We start from the raw sequence: 14,563 nt of genomic DNA, 5'->3' as shown, positions 1-14,563 counted from the left end.
TCTGAAAGCAAATGAAAATTAAGTTCCTGAAGGCTTCCCATTTAGAATTCAATGTTGGTAACATCATCAGCTGATCCCACTGTACAGAATTTAAAAACTGTCTGAGATCCCTGTAGTCACCTTTACGAAAGCAAAAGCCCTTCCGTTTAGCCTTGGTGGTAGTTACATCTTTAAGTAATTCCCACATCAGTACACTGAGATCACTTTCACTCAGTGGTTCCTTTATCTGCAAATTCTTAATGCCTGAATAATCACTGCTGATAATCAGATCAAGAGTATTAACATGTTCAAGAGCCTCCCTCTGGTTGGCTCTTGAACATGTTGCTCTAGAAAGGTCATCCAATAAATCCACAAGTCTTGTTAGTGTGTGAGTGACCAACCCACAAGTTTAAGTCAATGTCTGGAAAGTTAAAATCCCCCTTTATAATACATCCTGATTTACTGGTCCACTCTTTCTCTGCACAATTGCTCATTATACTCATCAAATTCATTAGGCCTATAACACACACCTACTCTCATTTTTCCTTTTCCAGTTCTTATATCACACCAAACAGACTCAACATTGCATTGTCCCCCAACATTAATTGGATGCACTTCCTTAGATTTTGTGTATTTTTTAACTAACAGCATAAACCCCTCCTCCCTTTCTGTCGGCGCCTCCGTAGCCAGGTGGGTAGGAGCAGCAGTGTGTAGCACACGCTTCTTGATTGGACCAGGGTTCGAGCCTGTGACTGCCACATACGGAGAATGCGGAAATGTCGGGAAATGACCGGAGCAGTATGGCCTTAGTTGCTAATGCTCCTAAAAACCAAATAACAAACAAACAAACAAACCCTTCTGTCCTGTCTATTCTTCTTGTACACATTGTACTCCCCAAATTCCAATTCTGCACTGCTTATACCTGTGTGAAACCACATCTCTGATATCCCAACAGTATTTGCCTTTGATGTCTTGACTAGCACTTCAAGCTCATCAAATTTATTAACTGTACTCCTAGCACTGGTGTACATGCAAGTATACATGCACCTGTTCCTGCTCTTAATAAGAGACTTTAAGAAACTTGTCCATGACAATTTTCTTGTCCAGAAAATTGTCCATGCAAAGAACATGGTGATGTTAAGTGAACACCAACCTTAATAATGTTTGACCTTGACTTTTGTCTGTTGTCATACTAAAAGCCAATTTCACAGGAAACTATGTTCGTTGAAAAATAAAGTTATATTCCCCTTCATTTGAATACATATGAATCCGTGGAATATGTGCTTTCAGCTGTTACCTGTGACGTGTTCACAAACCAAACATTTCTTCCTTATTTCCACTACATGTAGTCTTGTACCATTGCAGATTCCATTTTTTATATCTACGTTTCTTAAAACCATAACAATTGCATTTACCTTTAATAGTAATTTATGCGGAGGTAAATCTGAAGGCACCAGAGAATTAAGTGTTTTGGGTGTTACAGAGTTGTATTCTTCAGCAGTACAACTATCTGGCTTAATTTGGATCTGATGAATAAACTATTTTCAATTCTCCTGAAATAATTTTGGATAAAATTTTTTCATTCAGCGACTTCCTTTAACTTCTGCTTTTAACTCATTTTCGTGTTTTTCATTAATCACTTTTTCTTCGTTATCAGGATTGTTTAAGTGCTGCTTCATACTCTTCAAGATCTTTTTTCTTTTCTTCTCAGCTTTTCTGATATGATCTTTCTTTTTTCCATCCTTTAACTTATTATTTTCATATTTTTCAGTAATCACTTTGGTTTCTTTGATATCAGAATTTTTAAGTGCTGCTTCATACTCTTCAAGATTTTTTTCTTTTCTTCTCAGCCTTTCTGATATGATCTTTCTCTTTTCTATTACTGCCATTATTAACAACATTGCTAATAGCTGAAGAAACTTTTGAAAAAATTGAATCATTGCCTTGAGACATGTACAGTTCTAAAATTAAAAACACTAAAAATTAAAAGCACTATTTTCCAAAATATTCTTTTATATATAGAAAAATTTAAAGACTGTAAATGTAGAAAAATTAAGAGTTCGTAAAAGTTAATGTATCTATCCTTCTGTAAAAGTGTCTTTTGAGACAGACCTGTCAATCACTTTGTTGTAGTATGACGCAACAGCAGTTAGTGTGCACGTAAAATTCCAAAATATTCTTTTGTATATAGATTTGGGAAATTGTTCTAAAAGAGCCAAATATAAAATTTTATGGAAACCCATCCACTGGGATTAAAGTTATTACATGCATTTGATGGACAAAGAAACAATTACTGGATTTCTATTAATCCATTTAAGTGAAATTTGGGATGGCTTGACAAGACTTTCTGAAAGAGCCAAATATAGCAGCAATAAAAGAAGCCATACTTAGCGGCAATAAAAGAAGTTTATTATATTATTTGGTTGATGAAAATCCGTCCACTGGGAGGACTTATTGCATGTGAATGGATGGACATTATACACATGTATATGCTAATGCACTTAAAAGAGATAATGCATGATATAGAATAAAGAATCATAAAGAAAATTATTTTTCAAGTAATCTTTTGGCAGTATTGATATTAACTGTCAAACATCATATAAAATAAAAAATAAAAAAAATGGTGTGCATAATAAATTATTTTTTGAAATCTGGATTGTTATTAACGTCTTTCTTTTGATATTTGTTTGATCTCATAGAATTTCAAGGAAAGTTTTCTATGGAAGTCATGTTAAACCTCTATAAGAATTAGTGCCAAATAGAAGTCTGAAATATTTGGGCTGCTCTCATTTTGTTGAAGAAACAAAGGAAGCACTTTTTAGAAAAACAATACTCTACACTCTTTTTTGTTTACTTGATCAATTAACAAATCTTTTATATATTGGGATTTTAGACAGGCAAAAACTGGTCTAAAATAAACTTCCAATCCATCATATTTTTTTGCAAAAGAAAAAAACAAGCAATGCTCATAACAGATTGTTTTCTGAAATTTTTATTCAGTAACATCTTTATTTTGATATTTATAATAACAAAATTTCAAGGAAAATTCTCTTTTGGAAGATTCATTACAAACTTATAAAATTTAATGTTAAATATAAATCTGAGATCTATTGACCACTTTTGTTTTGAAATAGAAAACTGGGAAATACTCTTAGAAAATTTTTTTCTTGAAAAACTTTATAAACTTTATAAGTTTATAAAGCTTATCTTTGACATTTACTTCATATAGTAACAAAAGATCAAATTCTTTAACAAAAGGTCGGCAGCTGTATAAGGACTGGCAAAAACTGATCTCCAACAGAAACCTTTGCATCCACCTTACAAAAGAAGAAAAAAAAAAAAAAAGTACATACTATGCATAAAGTCCCCCCCCCCAAACCTCATTGATAGGGTATCTTTCTTGGATGCCTTTTATCTTATAGCTTATTTTAAAAGCAATATGTCTGGTGTCATATTGAAGGAAAAGGAAAATGTGATTTTTTAAAAAAGAAATAATTATTATGATTAATAATAAGATACTTGAGTGTCATGAAGTATTACTAACCAGAAAAAAAAAAAAAATTCATAAATGCCTCCTTGCATATTGAATTTTAAAAATATGGGTCTTTTTGACCCTGCATGACTAAACATGTAAAAGTTTCTTTGGGAATATCAAATAATGCAATTAATGAGCCTATTGGATGCCTTTGAGTGGTTGTTCCTTTTTGTTATAATTCTTATATCTATTTCTAGAAGGTGTTGTTAATCACAGAAGTAGACAACTATGAACATAGTTCAGACCAGTGATTCTGACCATTGTTCTAACCAGTGATTGTCCTTACTGTTGTTGCTTGCACTTGTGTCACATTTTGTCACGCCCGGGCATTCTTTGTTTCATACTAATGTTTATGTTCAAGCTGATGAAGAGTCCCTCAGACTCGAAAGCTACTTTTGCTTTATTTTACTTAATTTAATTTAATTTATTCTATTCATTTAGTTTATTAAAGGTTACCTTGTTTGTACCTGAAATTCCTTATTATTGTTAACTATTTCCATTCCTCCAGTGGAGACCAATATACATATTTCTTATAACTATGAACCCATAGTTCATATGACCCCAATCTGTAGAGAGCTGGAGAACTTGAAATTAATGTGGCCAGTGTGTCGTTTGCTTTTCTGTTGATTGTTCTGGAAAGGCTATTTGATAAGTTGTGATCAGTGTCATCATAGTGACTTATAAGTTAAATTCTCTTCTGCATCCATGACTCCAGTTGTTTTACCACTGAACAGATTTCTTTCTGTGATTACTTTTTTTAACTAGTTTTATTAATATGCCATTTTCTGCATGTAATTGTGGGAGTTTTAAATAATTTTTCTGCAGTGTATTGTTACTTTCATAATCATAACTGACTGACAAAACTGATGTGCAGAATTGACTTATGACCTCATACGGTGGCACAACATCGATTCTTTGTCTCTCTCTTCTCTCGATGCAAATAAAATTAATTCTGCTACATATAAGACCATTATATTGGAAATTTGTGACTCAGTAAACTGAAAACATGGATGTTTTCATAGTGAATTGACATAAATAGAGAATCTCTTTTCAAACAAATTGCATTGTTGCCCATTTGCTACTTTTGAATCATTAATGAAAATCATCTGTATCCTTTTTCTGTTACCTTGATAATTAGAATAATTTGAAATTAATATGTGCATTACTATATTTTAATTGAATGTTGATGTTTTTATAGTTTTGAAAAGAGGTTGTAAAGTATAGGATTCTGTGTTTTATTTTTTATCCATTTGTCATTAGTTTCATGTCTTTTTATGCAAACTTGCTTTTTTTTCTTTTTTTTTTGGTTGGTGCTGCTAAAGCCTGTGGCTTCCTTTCACTGTATGGTTAATACTAATACTAAAACACTAATATTATTGAGATAAATTCCTATTTTTTTTTTTTTTTTTTTTTTTTGTAAATAAACTTATTTTTACGATATAGTGATTTCTTATATTATATAATTTCATAGTGATTTAATAAAAAAAAAAAAAAAATGTGCATCACATTATTTTTCTTTATTTATTTTCTGTTTCCTTTAAATTTTTTAGCCATCAAGGGAATTAGCAGAACAGGTGAGCTTTAAAATTGACGTTGTTTCATTCAGTTTCTAATCCTTTACTTTAATTTGGTAGTATTCTCTTCCTTAATTATTTAATAATAATGTGTGTAAGTGTGAAATTAACATCCAGCTGTTAGCCACCACTCCCTTTCTTTTCAATGGTGTCCTGGATTTGTGCACTTATTTAAAAGAAAGTTACTGAAACACATGTTAAGTAGTGCAGGAATACCAGTATGAAGAAATTTCATATGTTGCTTTGGAATGGAATTTGGAATTGATATTTCACAGATTTCACAATTGATATTTCACACAGATTTCCCATTTATATAGCCAAAACTCTTTAAAGCATTGTCAACAAGCAAAATTGTTTTTTTTTTTTTTTTTTTTTTGCTTATTAGTAGCACCATTAAATATCACCATTTTAATCCTTAATTGTGTCCAGCCAACATTTACATGTAAGTAGTTGTTTCTAATAGAAAATGTTTATTTGCTACCAATGAGTTGATGAATAACATTATGAAATATTTGTAAAATATTTTTCTGTGTAATTACATGTTAGTGTATATTAAATTGCATTCTAATGCAGTGTAGCATAAAATTTGTTATGTCTCCTGTATATTCATCCCTGACAGGAGTCTCAAAAATTTGAATGAACTAACTAGCTTTAATATTGTTCTGATAGCTGGGATTAAAAAAAAAAAAAAAAGTATTTAATTCTCTAATATTCCCGTTAATTTTGGTTTTCAAGGAGCAATGAAAATAAAACAGAATATCCAAACATTGCACCTGTAGTGACACTAGTCCCACATTGAGAAGGTCTTTCTTTTCCATTATCACAAAGTACTTCCCATTCATGAAGAGGACCTAAGGGGAAATTCAGGTGTTATTTGCCATAGAGAACAGCTAACAACCTGGTGTGTAATTTAAATATATCAGAGCAACAGACAGAACTTTTGGGATCAAGGTTGCAAGAATGGAATTTGCTAATTATGAAACAAGAGTTTTCATATTTAAAAAGAGGAATAAAATCAAAAAAAAAATTATTTTATGATGCAGGATTCCCTTTTTTGTGTGCCTTGATATAAATGGACTGATGGAAGAATTGGGATTTGAACACAGAGCTGAGGTGACTATTTCATTGATTCATTTGAAGTAAGTTTAAAGGTTAACACATAATGGAAACAGAAGCCTTCAATACCTGTAACCTATTCTGTGGAATGGCAGGAACTTAAAAGTATGCTCCAAATATTGAATACAATCAAATATAAAGGAATGCTGCTTGCAGTTATGTGGTCATTTTAAAGTCATTGTTTAAAAAACACTCGGTTGTCACCGACTGGCCAGAGTGAAAAAGAGTTCATTCCCGAGAAAAATGTCAAATATGTGACCACATTGGTACTACTTCTGTTGCTTGTAAATCTGGACTTAATTTGAAATTTTATGAAGGCTTTGGACAAAGAAAGTGACTGTTATTAGTTAATGGAAAATTTTTCAGAATTGAGTGAAGACACAAAAAAGAAATCTTTGTTGGACTTCAAGTTAAACTGTTGCAGTTTTAAACAGAAATAAAACTCCATTCAGTTTCTGCATACCAGTGGACTAGCCATAGTTCAGTAGTTAGTATGCATGCCTACAAGTGAGGAGGGTGTAGGTGTAGGAGGGTGAGCCAGTGTGTTGCCACAAAAAAATGTACAGACCATTATGACCTGTTGTGCCAAAATTCTGGTATACTACATACAATATTTATGCAATAACAATGAATAAGTAAACTCTTCTGGCCTCTGCCAGAAGAGTTTACTTTTTTAAAGAATAAATACAAATTTATTTATTTTTTTTTTTTTATTTATCAACTAGATCTAATGTCTTTTACATTCTAAACTTCAATGTAATTTGACATATATATGGATAAATCAGGTAAGTACTGCAAAAATAAGCCTTTGCTGGAATATTGAATTGAGCAATCAAAAACAGCACTTTAAGATTTATTATAAATTCTTATTTTTTATTTATTTATTATTTTTTTTTGCTACTATAATAGAGGAAAGCTAACACATCCCATTCAGGGTTTTGATTAAACAAGACATGAAGTTTGCCTTTAGGCATCATGCTGTTTATGTGGATTGATGTGTTACAGCAGAGCAAAAATGTCATTCACAGTGATGGATGTATCCAAACTAGTGCAATACATTTTTATTTAGTTTCTTACAGTTAGAGCACATCCCTCCAGCAGAAATTCACTGGTATATTGAAAAGGCATACATCAACAACTGTGTATCCCACAAGTTTATGAATGGGCAGATTGTTACTGTGAAAGAAGAAAAACCTTGGAGGATGACACATGCTCAACACAAGCTCACCCAGTTGTCACAAAAAATGTTCTGGTAGATATCAGGACCAATTGGCATCTGACAGTTGCTGATATGGTCAGAATGCTGGATATTTGTTATAAGTGTGCTACCATCATCACTAAAATGTTGTGACAGATATTGTTAAGGCTGATTGATGTAGGACATTTAATGATATGTTTGGGGAACTAGTTATCAGTCATGGATGATGGTGTGCCTACATCATCCATGATTTTCTCATTTTTAGAGGACTAGCAAATTTTTTTTGAAGGATTTTGATTCCATGTGGGCAGTGAAGGAAACTACTAGACATTAGTGGCATTGATGCCATTGTTTGGCAGTTTCCTTCTGAGCAGGATATAAGAAATATCCTGCTCAGAAGTGATTCACCGAGATGTCGGAAGCATTCGAGAGGTATGGCCAACCAAGCTGTGTGTAATGCAGGTATGGAGGTGATTGGTGTACCCAGAAGTGCTCTATGGGATTGATATCAGGGGAGTTCAGAGGCCAATCGATATGCTGGAAGTCAGAAATGCGGCGGCTCTTGAACACCCCTATCAGTTCAGCCGCTTGGGAAATCAAGGCACCAGCTCATCGAGCACCCACAATCTGTACTTTAACCAAGTCCGATAAATCCTTCCTTTTATCCATCACGCTCAGAATTTTACTACCTACTGAACCACTGACACCTTATCTATGCTATGTAGGTCGACTAACTGTGCACTCTCGTACCTCACATGGTCAATGGGTTACATTCAGTTTTCATACGGATGGTCATAATTCAGTGATCACTCAGTGTATACACAAGGTGTGGAAATAAAGTTCCCAGATTGGTGCTGCTACAGTCATGTTCAATGAGTTTGAAAATGAATGGAAGTGATATGTTGTAGTTCAGACTTTCTCCAACACATGGTGGTACAGAGATTGTCCAGTAGGCTGATAGGTTGCAAGTGACAACCAGTTTTGTGTGTAGCGTTAATGTTCCATGTCACAATTTTGCAAGAGTGACAAACAAATATCAAATTTTGCTTTAAACTGGGAAAATCTGCAACAGAAACATAGGAAATGTTAAAAACTGTTTATAGTGATGAAGTGTTATATCAACATGTTTGATTAGCATAAGTAGTTCAAAGACAGATGTGAGGATGTTCACTATAACCCAAGAAATGGGTTATAGTGAACATCCTCATGTCAACCTTTCAAAATGAAGATAGAGTTACAAAATTGAAATTGTGGCAAGAGATCATCATTTGATCCCTCAGAATAATGCCTGATGAGTTGGATTTGAATAAGAAGACCATTTATCAAATTCTGCCTGAACATTTAAGGAAAAGGAAGGTAGGTCTATGCAAAATTTGCATCACATAGCCTCAAAAGGCTTCATCTAGACTTGTCAATACAATCCCAATTTCCTCGACTGTTTGGGTGTTTCAGTATGATCCCGAGATGAAGCATCACAGCATGCAGTTAACTCCAAAATTATCACCAGGGCCCAAAAAGTTTTGTTTACAGTTCTAAGTCCTGGATCAAGACAATGCTGATCATGTGTTTCGACAAATTGGGTGCAATTCACAAGGGATTTGTACCCAAAGGGAAAAGAGTTAATACTATAACAACACAAGGGGTCCTTCGAAGACTATTTTTCCTGTGTGAGGCCGCAATTTTGAGAGAAAAGCAGCTGGTTTTTGTTGCATGATAGTGCCCCCACCTATTCCACACTTGTTGTGAAGACATTCCTGACAAAACATGGCAATACAGATCAACCATCCACCCACTCTTCCGATCTAGCACCAGTGGACTTCTTCCTCTTTCCCAAGGTATATGTTTTCTCAAAGGGAAGAGATTACAGAATGTTGAGGACGTAAAGTAAAATGTAACCACCAAACTGAACATCATCTCTTTGAATGCCTTCCAACTCTTTTCAGAAACTTTTAGAACATTGTAATAAGTGCATTCAATGAGGTAATTATTACTTGAAAAAAATAAAACATTTTTGATCTCCTTCACTTCATGTTCTTTTTATTACACCAGCTGGAAACTTTATTACCCACCTCATATGTACAGTTTGTTGTTGTTGTTGTTCTGGAGGCTTAATGGCACATAATCTGCTAAGGCTATAATGTGCCATATGTACAGTGGTACTCAAAAAAATTTCATCACCACATTTTTTAGGTTGATTATCCTTATACTGGCAGCCAATCTTATGAATAGCTGAACGAACATAAATAAGTAATAACAATACACTTATGAAACTAATTGCAGAAAAATTTTCTTTTATGCCTTATGATTAAATTTATAATGAAATATTACTCCAAAATAACAGCATCTTACTTGTGGTTCTTATAATAACAAAAATTCTATGAAAGCAATGATTGTTTTTGTTTGTTTTTTATCATTCATTTGCTCATACTAGAACAACAGGCAGCTATATAACCAAAAATCACAATAAAATGCACACTAATATTTCTTTGGGCCACCCCTTGCTTTAATGACTGCTGCACATTGTCATAGCATCAACTGGATAAGGTTCTGAGTGTATTCCTCAAATCTCATGGTACCAAAGATGGATTAATGTCTCCTGAAATTAAATTTAGTTTTAAATTTATGGTTTTGGCTGTATGACATGAAATAGTTGCCCTGAAAAATGCAATTAGCAACATCATCCTCTTAGTGACCTCTAATTGTGGGAAGTAATCTTTTTTTCAAGAATTTCCTTGTACACCTCAGCATTCACTGTACTTTTCACAAATTCAAGACTACCAACTGCTCCATGTGAAATACAGTCCCATATCATTTGAGATGCAGAATGTTTCTCTGTGGAGACGATACAATCAGGATAAAATTCTACCTTTCTTCATCTAACAGTCTGCTGGCCATCCAAACCATGAAATGGAATTTTGATTCACAGAGAAAATAACACATTTCCATTGATCCTCAGCCCAGCTATCATGTTCTTTTGCCCACTTTAGATGCTGGATTTTCATTCTTTGTACCAAAAGTGACTTTTTTTTTTTGGGGAAATGTGTTACTAATCCCGATGAGAAAAGGTGTCTATGTATGTAACAGTACTTACCTTAACTCCTGTATCCTTCTCCTATGCTGTTTTGAGATCTACTGATGAGGATCTTTTATTTTGAATACATAGACGGACCAGAAATTATGCAGCAGAAAATATTTGTGGATGTCCACTTCCTTTTTTCCTGTTTAGACAGTCAGTTTCTGATGATGTTCATAATAAACATGCAACGGTGTGCTGGTAAATTTTTAACAACCTGGGCCCCTCTTTGGAAGCTCACGATGGTTTCTCCCTTTGTGAGAATTACAACCCCTGCTTAAAGTATAAACAAATTCCATTAGAGTATTAGCAAACATCTGTTTAAATCTACCTGGGCCGCTTCTTAGCATTAGCATTAACACGCTGAATGCCGACTAAGAGTTAATTCATACTTAGTGATCTGGCCCAGGACACCAACTAAGAGTTAACTCGGACTGGTATGATTTGCCTTTCAGGCACAGCTACGAGTATATTCGTAGCAAGTATGTGCAACTGATGGATATTTGGCTTCTGGGATAAGAATGAAAAATCAACCACTGCATCAGAAATCAGAATTTATTCACAAAAAGAAATATTTTTTTCACACAAAGAGCTAGCTTCTCTTAGCGCACTGGACAATAATAGCGTGTTCTGTGGCGTTTTTTATTTCTCGTACGTACTTGACACGGTTTAGTCGGGCGTGGGTTTTTTTTCAGTTGACTGAAAAAAAAAACTGAAATTCTAAATAATGAATTTTACGTTCAGACCTAATCTTCTTTGGAACGTTTAGAATTTTTTCTCCAATCAAAGATTCAGTGTAACTTTTCTGTCAAGTTACGGATTCCACCATAAAATGTCTGAAATTCAGAGAAACCTGTAACTTGATGGAAAAGGGTGTATGCCTTATGCATATATATATATATTTCTATAATATGTAAAGCAGTTTTTTTCAGACATCTGATTGTTTTTCTTAGCACTGAATAATATGAGAGCATTTGATCCGATCAATCTATGAACCAGGACCATACGACTTGTCAAAAAGCTCTTAAAATTCCGAGTCACTCATATTAGCACAGAGCTCAAGCTCTTCTTCAGTCAGTGGTGTTTTATCTATGTTTTAGGTTCTTTTTAGTAACAAAGTATTAAATACAACATACACGGCAAAGTCTGTATCACTGCAGCGGATTTATGCACAGCACAGATTCATATACACAAATTCTGCAAGTTACAACAAGTCTGATTTAATTGAGTTAACTCATAGTTGGCTGCCGCGAAGAATTTTCTATTACTCAAAATATTACATTAATACACCAACCGTTGAGTTAAAATAATTTAATACTGTATATATACAAACAATACAGAGGATACTGTAACATAATCTATTTACAATAACTGATAGTGAATACAGCCTAAAAACAAAATAAAATATAAAATTTTTAAAATACAATAAAATATATAAAATTAAAAGCGTTAAAACTGTTGAAACTATACAATTGTAGCTTTCGGGGGTGTCTGCCTCCTTTCTCAACAAGAAATAATACTTGCGCAGCACATCCTTAAATATCAGGTTCACGGTACACGTGGTTGATCAGGCTCATGAACAAAAGCTTCTACACGTGCCCCAGAACCGGAAGCAGCTTGGGAACGTGGTAAACAGAAACGCTCATCTTTTGAGAGGACTATAGCCTCAAAAAGGGGATGAAGACGCACACCCCTATCCCTATTCATAGTATCGTTATCGGATGAGCAAATCCACAAGCTCTCGAGCCACTTGCAATCCCAGAACCTATGCGCCTGATCAAGGATGACAGCATTTTCTGGGGAGACCTGGTGCTGTCTTTCCCAGAAATGTTCAGCAACAGCGGACTTATCAAACTCTGCAGTCTGTATGGCACTCGTGTGTTCCCCCAGATGATCCTTAAGCCGCCGCCCCGTTTCCCCCACAATCCGAGAATTTAATCTCATATATAACCCCACTACTGGAGTCCCTTGATATGGGGTCCTTAACTTGCGACACTACTGTGTGCAACCTCCGACCCGGAAGTTGCACACAGCGTGCTTGATAATCCCGAAATACCCTTGCAATGCATTCTATAAGGCCTGGATAGTATTGAATGTAAGCTGTGGTAACCGGAACAGCCAATTCTCTATGGATAGACTCCACTCCTCTACTATATTTATCCATGATCCTCTGGGGGTAACCGCATTTCATGAGGTCCTCATGAAATGCGGACCTCATGAAATTTTACTACTTTACTGCAATAAGTGAAATTTCTCTTTCTCCTCAGAGGTACTACAGTGGGTTCCAATCCTATCAAATAGTGTCTTAGCGATGCTATTCTTATGTTGCCTAGTCTGCACTGACCTGTAGTGGGTATACTGGCTCCGGCACATTGGTTTCTTATATATTGTGGTTTTAAGCCTGGAGCCATCCCTGTATACCATTACATCCAGGAATGGGAGGATATCACCTGCTTTTACCTCTGAGGTAAACTGTATAAACGGAGAAAAACTGTTGAGAAGACTAAGCACATCTTCCTCTCTCCCCTTTTGAACAATAGTGAATGTGTCATCCACATACCTTTTCCACTTACGCATAGGGAACTCCAATCCTTCAAAGATCCTGTTTTCTAATTCTTCCATGGCTAGATTTGCCACAATAGCACTAATAGGAGAACCCATAGCTGTGCCGTGAACCTGGTTGTACATCACCCCTTGAAAGTACTCGAGAGACAATTCTACACCACAACAAATGTCTTCGATATTTAAATGAGACCTAGCACTTAGTGTCATCTTTCTGTAGGGCCATTTTAATACATTGAACCCCATGTGTTGTAGGAATACATGTAAACAATGACACTACATCCAACGATATCATAATCTCATTCACCCCTATAGTCTGACTCTTCACAAAACTCATGAATTCTTTACTATCTTTAACAACGAATACAGACCGTCCCACTATGGGGGCAATTCAGCTTTGCCAAAAATCTAGACATAGCATAGTTAGGGCTACCAACAAAAGAAACAATGGGTCATAAGGGGGACCCCTACTTTGTGTTTTTGGTAGCCCATAAAACCTGGGAAGCTGACACCCCGTTGCATGCATAGACCAAAACATTTCTTTAGAGATCTCTGTCTTTAACCAGAGTTGCAAACCCTTGTTGACACGTCGTTCTAGACTAGCTAGTGGATTCCTCCGAAGGATCTTATATGTGGCACTATCTTGTAACAAATCTAATGCTTTCTTATGATAATCTTCTCTGCTTAATACTACTGTTAATCTACCCTTATCTGCCGGTAGCACTACAATTTCATCATCTTGTTTAAGCTCATTCAATGCTCTTCTCTGATTAATATTAAGGTTAGGAGCCACCGTTTTTGCCTGGCATAGAATGGTGGAAGTCTTTGTACGAATTTGGTTGGCTAAAGACTCTGGTAATTTATTAATTGCCCTTTCTATGCCCATGGCTATCTCTGCAACCGGTGGTTTGGGGGGGGACAAACTTGGGTCCTAAATCCAGAACTCCCTCTTGTGCTTTGGTTAAAGGTTTGCCACTAAGATTATGTACAAAGTTAGTACCACTATCCCTGCATATAGCTGCCTGTTCTTCTAATAATCTATTAAACTACTAATATGTCTCTGCCTATAGGTATAAGTGATCCTATTAACTCTATCCAAAATTAACCTCCTGACTAATAATAAGTGAGCAGGGGATAACCTACTACTAATATTGCCTAAAGATACACCAATCAATCTCCTACTACACCTCAAGTCTTCATGCAACTTCTGTATCCAAACGTCCAAAACCTTCTTCTGGTACCATGCAATAACCCTCACCATCTGAATACAGTAGTATACATTCCCTACTATCCGGGCCTTACAGAACGCATTGCAAAGGGTATATCGGGATTATCAAGCACGCTGTGTGCAACTTCCGGGTCAGAGGTTGCACACAGTAGTGTCGCAAGTTAAGGACCCCATATCAAGGGACTCCAGTAGTGGGTTTATATATGAGATTAAATGCCCGGATTGTGGGGAATATTATGTGGGGGAAATGGGGCGGCAGCTTAAGGATCGTCTGGGGGAAACACACAAGTGCCATACA

At 35.2% G+C, this 14,563-nt stretch overlaps 1 protein-coding gene across 1 annotated transcript in view; it reads left to right on the top strand.

The window, feature by feature from the left end:
• The window catches only part of Ddx1 (ATP-dependent RNA helicase Ddx1), a 339,750-nt gene that overhangs the window by 141,512 nt on the left and 183,675 nt on the right, over nt 1-14,563 (top strand). The window contains exon 14 of the mRNA XM_090381389.1: nt 5,065-5,088. Within this exon, the coding sequence (XP_090237515.1) occupies nt 5,065-5,088 (24 nt within the window). The remainder of the gene's footprint in view (nt 1-5,064; nt 5,089-14,563) is intronic.

The sequence above is a fragment of the Mastigoproctus giganteus genome, chromosome 9 (assembly GCF_048544385.1).
Source record: "Mastigoproctus giganteus isolate SK-2022 chromosome 9, ASM4854438v1, whole genome shotgun sequence".
Taxonomy (NCBI): domain Eukaryota; kingdom Metazoa; phylum Arthropoda; class Arachnida; order Uropygi; family Thelyphonidae; genus Mastigoproctus; species Mastigoproctus giganteus.
The sequence above is the reverse complement of the archived record's forward strand: the minus strand, read 5'-3'. Positions and strand labels throughout refer to the sequence as shown.